The 14,226-nt window shown below is 47.2% G+C and overlaps 1 protein-coding gene across 3 annotated transcripts in view; it reads right to left on the bottom strand.

Annotated features, from left to right (window-relative positions):
• Rpn3 (regulatory particle non-ATPase 3) overlaps positions 1 to 14,226 on the bottom strand; it is a 46,269-nt gene that overhangs the window by 19,077 nt on the left and 12,966 nt on the right. For all 3 annotated transcript variants that reach the window (XM_077706216.1, XM_077706217.1, XM_077706219.1), the window contains 5 exons: positions 12,620 to 12,802; positions 8,460 to 8,574; positions 7,323 to 7,546; positions 6,689 to 6,844; positions 6,559 to 6,609 (listed from right to left, as the gene is read on the bottom strand). In XM_077706216.1, the coding sequence (XP_077562342.1) occupies positions 6,559 to 6,609; positions 6,689 to 6,844; positions 7,323 to 7,546; positions 8,460 to 8,574; positions 12,620 to 12,802 (729 nt within the window). The remainder of the gene's footprint in view (positions 1 to 6,558; positions 6,610 to 6,688; positions 6,845 to 7,322; positions 7,547 to 8,459; positions 8,575 to 12,619; positions 12,803 to 14,226) is intronic.

The following is a 14,226-nucleotide window of genomic DNA, read 5'->3' as shown; positions in this document are numbered from 1 at the left end:
TTTACTCGCGTAATCCTCGCACTCGCGTAATCCTTGCACCCCTAATGTGAGCCACCAAAACTTGGATTTTTTGGTTCCTCGCATAATCCTCGCACCCCCAACTTTGCAGCGGCGAAAGTTGCCTGCTCGCGAAACCCGCATGGTGCACGCGCTCTCCAACGCGCGCCCTCCCCCGCCGCCTCTCCGTTTGGCGGAGAGCGCTGTGTATCCAAGGCCATCCAGGCGCCCCAACAACCTGCATGGCTACTCCCTAACAGGCGCCCTAACACGCTACTTGCACTGTACTTGAGCCGGTTTCGCGTGCGCGCAACTAGACTGCGTTCGCGCAGCCCGCTGTCGTGTCGTCGTGTCGCTGTCGTGTCGTCGTGTCGCCGTCGTGGTCCCGTCGTTGAGCAGCAGCAGTCAGTGAGTCACTCGCGTCAGTGGTGGATATCTCGCTGCCATTTTGAGAACTTTTTGATCTCTTTGTTTTGTGCTTGTGGCCGCTTCGCCATGGGGAAGAACGCCAGCTACATTGCCGCTTTCAAATTGAAAGCGATAGAGTACGCGATCGATCACGGCAGCCGCGCCGCAGGCAGGCACTTCGGCGTCACCGACTTCAACGTGCGTTACTGGAGTAGGGCACGCACGTGACGCCGACGAGATAGGGCCATAGGGCACGCGCCAGAAAGCAAAGGCGGCAATTTCATGAACGCTGATCGACGGGAGACTGTTTACGTTGTAAATAATAAAATAAAAAGAAATAGCTGCTGTTGGCAACACTGAGCTTACATATACAAAAAACGACCGCTACATTTAGCGGGACTGGCAGAAGGCAAATTGGCAACACTGTGCACCGGATTTTTTTCCCCCGCATAATTCTCGCACCCCTATCTTCGCATTGACTTTTCTGAAAAAAAAAAAGTGCGAGGATTATGCGAGTAAATACGGTACTCGGGAAGCTTCATCCAAATCGTGCTTTTGATAAACATGCCTTGTATGTGATCAGAGCTTGTCCTTATCTTCTCTGCTCCTGTTCAGCCGCTCCTGTCCTGTGCTGCTCGAGTCCATTCCCTGCCTCTGAATTTCGTTATCTGATCTCTCTACCGAGTTATTGGCCTTCCCCTACTTCTAGATCTGTCTCTCGTGTAAACTCTGCTACCCTGGTGGCCAGCCCATTTCTTTTTCTTTATTATAATGATATCTCCTACTCGAGTTTGTTCCCTGATCCAGGAAGCTTACTCCTACCATTCTCCGTTTCATTGTTAAAAGCAACTACAATCTGAAAACGTGGCCGTCGGGCTAAAAATATGGATAAACCTAATAGAATGATGAATAAACATGCCAAAAACGCCCTCTTCAGAATGTGTAAAGAAACACCAGAGCAAGTAGAACAATATAACTACCTCGGACAGGTGGTCAGTGCCGATCCTAACGACGAGAAAGAAATCCGACGCAGAATAGGAATGGGCTGGGGTGCACTCAGCAAGCACCCCTAAATTATGAAAAGCAAGCTACACCTATCACTGAAAAGAAGAATATTACAACCATTGCGTCCTGCCGGTGATGTCATATGGAGCGGAAACCTGGCGCCTTACCAGACAACTAGAAAGCAAACTTACGGCATGCTTAATGCATTCTTTTTTTGTTGCGTTCCATACATGGGAGATGAATTGGCGCAATAGATTCACTGCCTTTACTACCCCTTTGTTGAACCAATGAGCGGCCAGTGCAAGTCATCCCTCTGCCATTTATCCTCGATGTTCACAGTTGGCTTCCAAAAAAAGTGTGTCTTTATGTTCCCTAATTGTGGTACCATAGCAAGCTGCCCTAAGACGGCATAGTGCACGGTCGTCTACAGCCATGGTAGTATGAGCGGTCCTTCCACAACATATTGCTCATGCTCGCCATGTGCTTCTAAGGAAGTGCTTCCTCACATCCCCGATTGTGATCCTGCCGTGTACCTAAATCACATTGTTCACACTCGAAAAATGCTCGCTCCAAGGTTGCAAGGTGGAGTCTAGTGATTGACTACAGTACACCAGCTCTAGCGCAAACCACACCTTTAGCACTTTCCACACCAGCTTCGGATTTCTGATGTACCGCCTAGAGCACTGCACGGGCCCGGGCCAGCCCGAAAGCCCGGGCCCAACCCGGCCGGGCCGCCTGAAGTCGATTATTGGCGGGCCCGGGCCGGGTTCGGGCTTGAATTCATAGGCCCGGCTGTTGATAGTTCCGACGTGAAGTGTAGAAAAGAGCATAAAAATGAATATTGTGAGTTTACTTTTACGTGCTTCTTGTTGTTAGTTGTACACATTGTTTTAAAAACGTGTTTTGCTAGGGCTGATAGTCACTATACTGTAATTTGAATGACATTTCATGTACTGCATCAAGATTTTTTATTTTGGTGTATAACATATCAAAGATACGGTTACAAGGAATGCCCTAGCGGGGAAGGAATTAATTAAGCCACCCTGGAGCTGTGCACCTATGTCTATGTACGTGTGTTTTAGATGTCGAACCAATCTAAATGCGGCTGCATGGCTGGAAATCAAACTCGCGTGCTAGAGAAGCGCCACCGCTTAACAACCACTGCAGGGAAAATATTTTAATGCACGCACATACTCGTGGATTCAAATAGGGAGCAAGAAATTTCATTAATACCAACTTGTGACCGAGACAACCACGTAAAGTTGCCAAGAGTCTGGTCATCAAAGGTGATGGTGTCTCTCGTGTAAGAATAAGAGCTATTATTACGCCGATGTGGCGCGAACTGCAGACGGTGTAAGCTAAACTACGTGCACTCTTAAACCCTTATTTTTTGCGTTTCAATTCATGACGTGCTTGTACAGACTAGATGCTCCGTCTGATTTCCGGCTACAAAAACAGTCGACCAAATATGTGAAGAAAGCTGGAAAAGCGCAGGAGAACGTGCGCGCCAGATTTTCTTCAGCGTCTAAGACCAGGCCTGATCACACACATGCGGGCCCTCCCTAGGCTAAAAAAAAAATGACCGGGCCCGGGCCGTGCGTGGGCTTGCGACGACGGGCCCGGGCCGGGCCCGGGCTAGGCTCACTTATGAATACCTGGGCCCGGGCCGGGCCCGGGTCGGGCTCGGGTTTCACAAAGCGGGCTCGGGCCTTAAAATCAGGCCCGTGCAGTGCTCTAGTACCGCCTCCTAGTAATTCAACAACTGAACAGTTATGAATGAGTTAAAAAGTGCATTCTTCTGGTTGTAAAAAGAATGTCGCGACTCAACAACATTGGGAGCAGCCTCTCTTTTTTAAACAAAAACTTGTATCACACACCCGCAGAAAACACATGATTTGAAAGGAGATAACAGGGTGAACGAGCTCTTTTTTAACTGAAATACGACACCTTTCAGAGCTCTTTCAGGTTTTGTTCGACGGCAAACAATGCATAATTAAGAAACAAATGGACACAGCATATCTCTCACAGTTACCTTTCATTTTAGCAGTTTTTTTTCTTGCTGCAAATTGCTGCATCACCCACTGTAAATAGGGACTGACAGCAAAGCCCGTCAAGCAAAGGCAGCGCTGCCACATGGGAGGGGTACCAAATATCAGCACGATTCACCAGCGTGACGACAGGCAGCCAAACGGGTCACATTGACCACTGCACCTGTAATCTCGGACTTCCACCACTGGGTGTCGTGTTTAAATACCAGCAGTAAAAAGGGCTTGTGCCCTCCCACGCAAGTGCTATGACTGCGCTCGTACGACAACACACTAGTTGAACAAAATCGAAGTCTGAGCAAATATCACTGCCAAGTGTGTTAAGCACCTCAAGTGTGTTAAATGGCTGTACACTTCAGGAATTTCCCCCAAAAAACTACTTCTGCCGCAAGTGGCATATTTGTATTTACGTCCCGGTAATCTACCAAAGGAGGCCAACTTGCTTGTTCCTGCGTTTCAGTGCTCTTTCAGAACAGGTTGTACCTATCAGTCACCAGGCTCTTGCCTTTTTAAAAATTCACCCAACCTCATCAAAACTGTTTTAGTTAGCAAGGACTGTTACTTCTGATCTGCAGAAGTAGTGCATCTATTCATAGCATGGGAACTGTAATAAAGCTAAAAAAGCGTTCCCTCAAAAATAAGTTGTGGCTTGGACAGGATTTCCGTCTTCAATACTTCATAGCACAGCAATGCATGAGCTTACCGATGACCACCCAGCTTCGATAGAACTAGCTCCAATTATTAGGGTCAGTTAACATCAAGCAATTGAGGAAAATACAATTTTGATAATGGCTGCAGTGATACCAGCACTGATGAAAAAAACAGCAGAAGCTGGCAAATGCCGCAGGTTTTTAAAAGCAAAATTTGGTGCTACATTTGTCTAACATACATATAGGAAATGACACTTGGGGTTAACTTACTGATTACACACCTTCCACAAAAGTGCAAATTAAAACAAATGACATATTCCTTCAACCGCTTTTGTTACTTAATTCTACGCAACAAAGAAATTGGCAGTATTTATTTTAAACCCTGCCTTCCTACTGCTTAGCTTTAGAGATATTTATAACAGCATCGGTAAAACATTTTTCAGCACTAGGTTGCCACAACTTTTGATATTAGTCAAACCCCGCGATAATGCAATCGCACGGCTACGGAATTCATATGGCGACGAAATATTTTCGGATCCCCGGCAAATGTTCATATAAGCCCATATATTTCATATCTCTCGGCAATGAAATGGTTTTGAACACCAATCCTGCGTAACGAAATTCGCTGCAACTCCGGTCCGCATGTTATCTACCCACCTGGGGCTACCAGTGTCCAAAAAGTGCTCAAATGAATTTTCTGTGGACTTAAATGGCTAAAACTTCGGACACTGCTTGCTTGCACGGCTGTGGCCACATTTGTTTACAAAAAGACCGTGTAGCAAGTGGCTCCGGAGGCAGCCTCACAACGACACCACCAGAAGGCAACACAATTTATCCACCGAGCCTCACAACTGTAATGTCAAGGATGGTCAGGGTGGTGATCCACGGCATGGCTTGGCCTAGCCAGCTAGCACTAAACAGCCGCATGCATTCTTTGTGCATGAATGGCAATCGGCACATTTGCTCTTGGTAAGATGCCTCCACAGCCCAAAAGTGGAACTTTTTATCGCTACAAGATAAAGCAGCCATCAACGCCCAAGTTAGCAGCCCAAGCAGAAAAAGGGAAGATGCCGCTGACAAGTTTGGAATCACATGCAGCTCGCTCTCTACCATTTTAGAAAGCAAGGCCACCACTCTTTAATGGCGTACGTGCGCAAAATGAAACAGGGACCGTTGGAACCTTTTTGGACATGAACAAAGCAGTGCTCACTTAGTACTGTGGACAGCATTGGAACGAGGTGCCACTGTCTGGCAAAGTTCTTCAACAGAAGCTGGACTTCGCTTGCATGCTCGGACATGCTTGACGCCGAGGGCCAAGCAGAAAAACACAGGATGTTCTGGATGTATTCAACACGATTCGGACGTTTTTAGGCATGACTGACGGCTACAAATTAACCATTTCTCATAGTGTGAGAGCTGAGCTGTGAAGCTGCTGCAAGGTGAGGCTCACAAAGTAATACGACCGACTTTCGGAAATAAATTTTCGGTTTGTGGGTTATTTTCCCGTCGTTCATGCTTCCTTCTTGCGGCCACGAAATTCTCGAAAGTGAATTTTTTGGCTGCCCCCACCAATTTCATTACTGCGGGGGTTCAACTTCATTTTAGGTTTAACAAACTTAAAGTAACAGCTAAACAACATAGTCCCCCTGCAGTGACAAGGTATTTACAATGCAACCCCAACCATGACTGATGTAAAATGTCCCTTAAGTCCACCAATTACTACTCCTCCCCTCAATTCGTTTGAGGGTTTGATATATAGCTTTTATTCAAGTTGTGTGAGCAAATTTCTCTCCACATTATGTGCGACCTGGCTTGACTCAAATGCATGCATTGCACTGGTTTCTTCCACATTTGTCAAAAATTTAAGTTATGCCGCTCAGTAATGTTTGGTGACCTCTTTTCATCCCTCGTAAAGTTGAGAGCACTACCTATAAGGCCTTAAAACCAGAATAGAGCATTTGTACCTTCATGTCCTAACCTTAAGGCGTTAACATAAAGAAGCAAATATTAGACCAAATGTAGGTGCGTAGGCATTTAATTAACTCTCTTTTGCAATCTCTCGATAATACGCAAGACTGAAAAAATAAAGCAATTCCAACTAAAATCTCGGTCCCTAAGATACTATGTTACAATGGACAAAAATGTAGATAATATCCAGGCATTGCTAAGGTTAAGTCTACTGCGCGACTTGGCAAGCCCATCACACGCAACTGAGATATGCGAAGTGGGGTTCCAGTGAACTCAGTGCTGTGTCACATGTGTATGCCTTTTCTCGTTTGAGACAGCTGTGTACCCAGAAACACTTAACCTTTCAGTTTTATGCCCCAAGAGCCATTTAGATGATGCAGCACGTCTAGTGGAGCCCTGCACCATGTGTTGTGGCCGGTCCGCTTAGACAATCAGCTAGAGTGGAACACGGTTGCTGGAATGTGCTGGTGAGAATGTAATCTTACCTCAGCAGATTCGAGGTCCTTGTTGTAGGACTTGGGCGGAAATCGCATGGCCTGAAAAGACGGGATGCGTAAGTGCCATCAAATAAAAGCGAAAGGCAGGCGCTGATTAGAGGAATCAAACCGGTCGTACCTTGACCGACTGGTTGTGAATGTCGAGGCAGAAGCAGATGCGCTGGTGGAAGGCGGCCTGGGGCTCCCTGGTGCAGTAGATGTCCATATTCTCCTTGGACTGCATGCAGCCCCTCTCGTGGTCAATGGTGGCCTCAATCACGCCGTCACGGATGGCCTGCAGACGCCCAGCAGAACACAGGGGCATGGCCTCTCGTAAATGGCCCCACACAGCTAATATTTACGTAGGAACTATTGTACCCCACTTTGGCACGAACCAATTTCCATCCAGGCTCGAAATTTTTATCGTGAAAGCCACTCCTTATGGCACTAAGACGCCGTTGATGTACCAAGTTCACTGAGTGTACTACTGAAGTTATGATTTTCTCCCATCTCATAACCGATGTTACGCGTTTGTTCATGTGTAAGCTTTCCGAGCTCACGTCGCCACATCGGTAGGGTGGATAGTGCGAAGAAAACGGCACTTTTGATAGTCCTTTTCTCATTAAAAGTGCATGTCAACCGACTCCTAAAACTTGCAACATGACCTTCAATCTGATAAGCTAATTACACCAAGTATACAACTCACTTGAGTGTCCCTTCAACCCATCAGTTTCCCACTGCAGCCCCCCGACAAGTGTAGAACATCTTGTTACCTTGGCGACGATGAACTCGGCGTCCTCGGGGCTGTCGAGCTGCAGCTTCTGGGCGACATCGGCCAGGGAGATGCGCAGGTAGGAGAGGTTGATCATGCGCACGCCCGTCTTGATCACGTTGTGGCGCAGCCGGATGATGAGCGTGAACGTGTGGTCCGCCTGGAACTTGGGCCCAAAGTTCTCCAGCACCTCGTTGAAGCGGCTCAGGTTGCCCGCACGCACCGCTGCAACACACGGCCGCAAGACAGAAAAATTAGTACATTTAATAAAGGGCATAAAAGCGAGGTAACATGTAAAAAAAAAATTTTTTTTTGTGAGCTTATGACCGCCCTCATTGCGGACATAAGCTTCTCACAAACGACTTCGGTATGTCACCACAACACTGCTAACAAGACAGTATTTGGCGCTTTGTAGCTGCAGAACTACAAAAAAAAAGTGCACCATGTTTTTGATGTTGGTGATAGAAGGCAACCTTGGCTTCAATTTGTGGAAGGTTTAAGATAATCAAAGAAGCCCCTTTTTTTATTGGCTTTCAAGACATAACAAAACGCGATACCTTGCTGTAGTGGAGGGATTTTTTCATATTGAAGCATCTTGACCACATTAACTAAAATTGGAACGAAGATTGAACAAGGATAGAATAAAACTACAAAATTTTAACTACCGAGCTTGTTTAGATTCCATGAAGAAAAAAAACCCACATTCGGGCAATTTTCAAAATTTTTTCAATTTGAGAATTTTTATTAGAAGGACTTCACTCTGCAAGCCAAACACAAATATGTTAAATCGTTCGAGAGTATGCAAAGTGTTTACATAAAAAGAACTAGGGCGAAGCTGCAGTAGTTCTTGCTTTACACTGGTAGACGTTTCTAATTTTCCACGAGCTGCTCAACACACCAGTGACCCGAGCCAGCTTTGGGAATTTTTCAGAAAGGGAAAATTTTTTTTCCACAAAATAGCTTCACATATGTTATCCCCTTTACACAAGGAGCTATATATAAAATTTTCGTCAAAATTAAAGATGTCAACCAAACACGGTCTGTCCGATCTCTTGTGAAAACACCCCATGGCAAGTTCTGTGAGCTGTCCGTGGGTGTTCCCCACAGCTGCACAACACACTGAGGCAAGTGCTGTCACCTTGGGTGAGCTGGAAGTATGGAGCCAGGGTCCGTCGCAAGGGAGGCTGCCGGAAGATGGATCGGTCCGGAATGTCGCCCAGCAGAAGGTCCACCGTGATCGCAAGCTTGTGAACCTGCACCAACCAGACATGTGTCCTGCTGAACGTCCTCTTTGGGACAGACGCAAAAGTCTGGAATAATGATTTGGACCAAGTTCGAACCACGTGGAAACTTGTAATGTGTCCTTTCGATGTCGACTGGCATTCGCGAATGGTATTCATGTTGCACACACATCTATGTGCACACCAACAAGTTTCCTTTTTTTTTTTTTTTGACAGTCTAACACTAAGTAGTTTTTCTAATGAACAAATGAAAAAAAAAATTGTAATCATGAAAGTTAATTTTTCAGTGTCACAGAGTTCCCAGTAAGACAAGCACTAGAGGGGCATGGGGAATGACACTTTTTTTTTTTTTTTGGCTGAGTAATAGGATTCGGCAGGGACATTGGAAATGACACTAAAAAGTGAAATACAGTGCAATCTCAATGATACGATTCTGGGTGATACGAATTTCTGATAAGTCCCGGCGAAGTTGCATTGTTTGCAATGGGAAATATTTCGGCTCTTACTAACGGGCCTGCGCAGCCCAGCGGATGATACGAACGAGCCGGCGAGGCGCCCGGCTGCTCAGCGAGCAAGCGACGGCTACGTACCAGCTCTCTCTCCCCTCTTTGTCGCTCTTTTTGCAGGAACGGCCGGGCGGGTGTTCTCTGCTCGCGAAAATGCACCGCGCACTCCACAGGCGCGCTGACATGGCGGCAGCTTCGGTTGCAAAGTGGTGCGGGGTGCTCGAGCGACCGCTTCTAACCGCTTTTTAGAATGCCACTCAAAGCACACACAAAGTTTCTTGTGTGGTAAATGAGCTAATAATGTGGGCGAAAACAGTGCTATAAAACATCATGCGCGCCGCTAGTGAAAGCGCCCATGAAATATCTGCCGGGTTCCTAAGCGAGACAGATGGCTGGCAGAGCCAGCCGGCTGTCTCGAGTGTTCGGAACTGCCACCATGAGGCGCACGCCTTCCCATTGACGCAAGTCGTCAGGCTCCTCCCACTGCCACGCGCGTCGCGCGTCATTTTCTGACCGAGATACAGGCGGCCGCAGGCACGGAATCGCCAACGCAGGCGGGAAAATATCGCACGTGCAACGCCGACACGCACGAATCGCGTGCGAATAGGCTCCTGTAGTGAGCTTGGGCACCGTGAGTGAGGAGACCAAAGTCCAGAAAGGACCGCTTGGCGACATGGAGGTTAAAAAAAAGCAGAAAAATATCATGGATTTCTTCACACAAAAGTAAGAAAAGAAATAAACCAAAAGCTTTTTAGTGCTCATTTATTTTTGTCTGTGTTGGTTCATACGAATTTCGGATGATACGAATGCTTTTCCCGGTCCCGCGAGATTCGTATCGAGACTTTGCTGTATAAATTTTCCCTCTGCCATCTTGAAGGAGCCATGAAGACAAAATACAAGTTTGTTTTATTCGAAAGATTTCGTGTTTTATAGCGCCTCCAGCACTTGTCCGGACACAAACGATGCTTTATTCACTGAGATATTAATCGATTCAAAATAAAATTTTGATTTTCCCACTAAATCGTGTGTTTGTGTGGCCTGCAATGACATTACAGGCGCTCTGCAGCCTAGGGTGCCTTGATTCACGCGTCTGCCGTGCAGGGTGGAGACACGTATACGCTGGCGCCGCCATTTTGGGTCACTCGCTCGCCGCCGAAGCAAGTCATTGTATCAAAACCGTGCTAAAATTATCGCCGCAACGCGGTTTACTGGCAAAGTTTGAATTATCTTATCTGTTCCGCGTTGCTGGGTCTCGTGGGAAAGAAAAAGAACAACGCGTTAGCACATTGACCCAATTGCGGCGGTTCGGGTTCGTTCAAAGGGTGTCTCCACCCTGTACGGCGGCGCTGGTATCGAGGTACCCTACGGCAGCGTTCGCGCGTTTGTTTACGTTATTGAACCTAGATGGCGCCACCATACCGTGGCAAGCCGTTTACTGCTCTTGGTTTGTTTTGGACTGTATTTAAACCTGGCTTGTTTTTGTTCTGGGAGAAAATAATCGTTTCGTGAAACATAGTGCTCGCTCGACAAATATGGTCACGTAAGACACCGTTGCTTGCGTCAATCGGCCAGTGTCGTCTGAGACAACCCCAAAGCCCCGCAGTGCTGTGCAGCTAAACCAAGCATAGTGCGCGCAGTACCAACAGTACGGATCAGTATTTCTATGTTTACATGTGCTTTCGTAACTTCGACTGTTAGTCCCACCATTCTTATTGCTTTAAAAAGAATCTGACCTAAATTTAAGCACAAATAGCTCGTTCTGCAAGCTTAAAAGCTCAGCCTAATTTGTGTTTGCTTTTGCCGGCCTCCGCCAATCGCAGAGCAGGCAGGTATGACATCATAGGTTCTGTTGCGGGAAATGAGCGAGTGGGTCGCATGGCCATTCCCTTTTTTCCTAATTATATAGCTTATTTGAGTGAAGTTTGCGTTAAAACTGGTGTCAGTATGATTCTAACGAGGACGTCTTTTGAATGAACAAAACTTGTGTTTTGCTTTCATGGCTCCTTTAAGCCGTCCCTATGGAAAGGCGCAGCTGCAAGAACGAGATAACTTTTTTTTTTACAGACTTCTGCATGTTGCTTGCTCGTGGACAGCCTAGCATGGTGATGGAATGTGCTAAGAAACTGGAATTACCTTAGGTGTTTCACTCCAAAAATAATCCAGGACAAGACAGTCCCGAATTTCTTTAACTGTTGCATTTATTTTATATGGAGCACCTTGTTCATGGGTAAATAGTCAAATAGAAATGGTTATGCTGTTGTCCACAGAAAAAAAAAAAGAGAGCCGAAATAACAAATCTGACCCTGCTTCAATATCGCAAGTTTGCTCTAACAAAACAGACGGGGTCAAAATCTGTCCAGCCTTTGCTGCGCTATGCTTTCCCCAAACAATGCAAGCTGCTCGGAATACATTCCTCAGAAAATGACTCCTCCTGAACCTGAAGCTTTTGGCGCAGCTCCTGCTTGTCAACCGGAGGACCATCTTTTGGTAATTGGAAATCTCGGCCGCGTGTTAACCAATGTTTCTATGGCAGTGCAGAAGCTTCGCTATATAATTTAGTGTAAGCACTGTAGTTCTGCACGGCACAATATTTCAGTTATGTCAATCTTGTAGGTAATCATCATCGCCTGTCATCCTTTTCAGTAATACTTCATCTTCTTCACCTGTACATGACCATTATCATACCTGAGGCTACGTTTGCTTGGCTGCGCGTTCGCCAAATAAACGGCGTCTGTCTTCCCTGCTCTATCAGCGAGCGAGACGTCTCCTTGAAGGCCTCTTACTATTTATATAATTGGTTCAAAATAAAATAAGGTCTCCTTCACCTCGAGTAGTCGGAGGGGCGCTCTGGCTACCACCCTTAAGCGCAGGAAACAATTACTTTAACATAAATACCCGAGAAAGTGGAGGGGAGCACAGCCCCACCGGCAGCGTAGTCGTCATCGCACCAGATGCTCGTTCTGGAGGTCGTGGGTTCGAATCCCAGATGACGGTCATGTTTTTCTCCACTTTCTTTCAGAAAATATGTTTGAAGAATATAATGACCTACCACATTTTCCCCTTTGGTTTCCTCAATTAGCTTTCTTGTCTCTCTCTCTCTCTCTCTCTCTCTCTCTCTCTCTCTCTCTCTCTCTCTCTCTCTCTCTCTCTCTCTCTCTCTCTCTCTCTCTCTCTCTCTCTCTCTCTCTCTCTCTCTCTCTCTCCCCCCCCCCCCCCCTGGGCCTCTACCCTATGGTGCAGATGAGATGCCGCTCTGGCTCAGTGAAGGTCCTTCTTTGCAGGCCACTAGTCGGCAGGAGCTCCAAGTTTTATGAATAGTGCAAGGCAAAGTTCACTATAGGCTAGCAGTTGACATAAATGCATTTACAACCTATCACAAGCAACATAGTGAGCACTGGCTCAGTAGCGCCCTAGCTTAGATTGCCTCAAACACCCATACCACATTAAATCCGGTGCTTCTGCCATAATGAACCACACATTCACACCAAACACACGTGATGGCAAGTTTGCTGCGCCCATCTGTTGTCTACCTGCCTGACGAGGCCACCCACCGTCTGCTTGAATCCCAGGGCAGCGTGCTGCGGTGCCTTGCGGATGGCCTGCAGCAGGTGCCGCCTCGCCTCGGAGTAGTCCAGCTGGATGGCGCGGATGCGGCCCAGGTAGTACAGGTAGCGGGCCCACTCGTTGTTCGACGCCGCATCGGGAAACGCCGACTTGGACACCAGCTTGGACGCCTGTGAGCAGGAAAGAACAAACCGGGCCCCCCGCCATCAGTCAACAAAAAAGCACCTGACACCAATTCACTGACCCATTACCACTGTACGAGGGCTTTTTGATAAGTGCAAATTAAGTGCCCTTTTCTGAAAAACAGGCATTTTAATTTTCAACACAATCTCCATGGAGGGCTACACACCTGGACCACTCAGCTTCCAATTTTAACAAGCAACGTTTCAGCTACTAGCTCAATATTTTGTGCCAGTGGCACCGTAGGCCTCGCAGCGACATGTGGTCAAGAAAGACGAGGTCAAGTGGAAAGTGAAACACTGTGGAGTGAGTGAGAGCAAAGTTCAAGAGGATTGACCGAGACACTGGAGATGGTGCGAAAGTGGAGGGGAAATTAAACTTCTTCAGCTACATAAAGCCTATGCTCATCGATGCCAGTCGTCATATCACCGAGGTTACTTATGCCCAAAGTCAGGTTCATTACGGTTACCGTATTTACTCGCATAATTTGCACACCTTAATGTTTCATTCAGGTTTACAGAAAAAAATGCCACTCACATATTTTGTGCTCCCTGTCTTGAATGAAGAGACCACCCATCGGCGCGCGCGCACAAACAAGCACACTTTGAATGGCAGCGCGGCGCCATGGTGCATGGGAGCACAGTGATACACGAGGCTGCACGTGCATGGTCCCTTCGTTCTTTCCTTGCTTCTTTCCTCCTCCAATCCTAGATGTTCCTCTTTGCCACCCCTCCATAACGGAGCAAAGGCGAGGAGGAACGTCCAGGCACCCTACCTGGCCACATTGCCCCATCTCCACCCTTCCCGATACATGCACATGCCTTCTCCCATCCTTTCCACAAGGAGTTGGAACTGCTCGAGTCTTCCTCCCTCCTTTTCTTTCTCTTCCCCCTGGAGAACACGCACAACACACACAAGGGCAGACATAGAGTCAGAAGCAATAACTTCTTCATTGGAGGTGTGTGAGGACGCATCAGCCTCGCCACAGTGTTGGCACAGCCTTGCCTCTCTTTTTCCTGTGCTCACGCTGCGACGGAACCCTCCCTTTGCGCTTACGTTTTGCCATCAGTCGATCACCTTTTGCTTCAGTAGTGACGGGCTACAGTAACTATACGGCGAACTTCAAACTCAGTGTCATTGAGTTTGCCGAGGAAAAAGAGAACCGTGCCATCGCAATGCGCTTTGACGTGAACGAGGTCCGCATGTGGTATTGGAGAAAGCAGAAGAGTTCACTCCAAAATACAATAGCTGGAAGGACGCCGTTTCGGATACCAAAGCAAGGAAAGTTTCCTGCCATGGAAGAAGAGCTGTTGAAATATGTTCGACAGATGAGGTCGCCCTGCCTCGCCGTGTCGTGCGAGATGCTGCAGTGTGAGGCAAGGAAGATCGCACACGAGAAAGGGGTCCCAGCTGC

Source organism: Haemaphysalis longicornis, unplaced genomic scaffold (assembly GCF_048455015.1).
Source record: "Haemaphysalis longicornis isolate Haplotype H1 unplaced genomic scaffold, Haemaphysalis longicornis Haplotype H1 scaffold_4, whole genome shotgun sequence".
Lineage (NCBI taxonomy): Eukaryota > Metazoa > Arthropoda > Arachnida > Ixodida > Ixodidae > Haemaphysalis > Haemaphysalis longicornis.
Note: the sequence above shows the minus strand (reverse complement) of the source record. Positions and strands in the feature narration are given on the sequence as shown.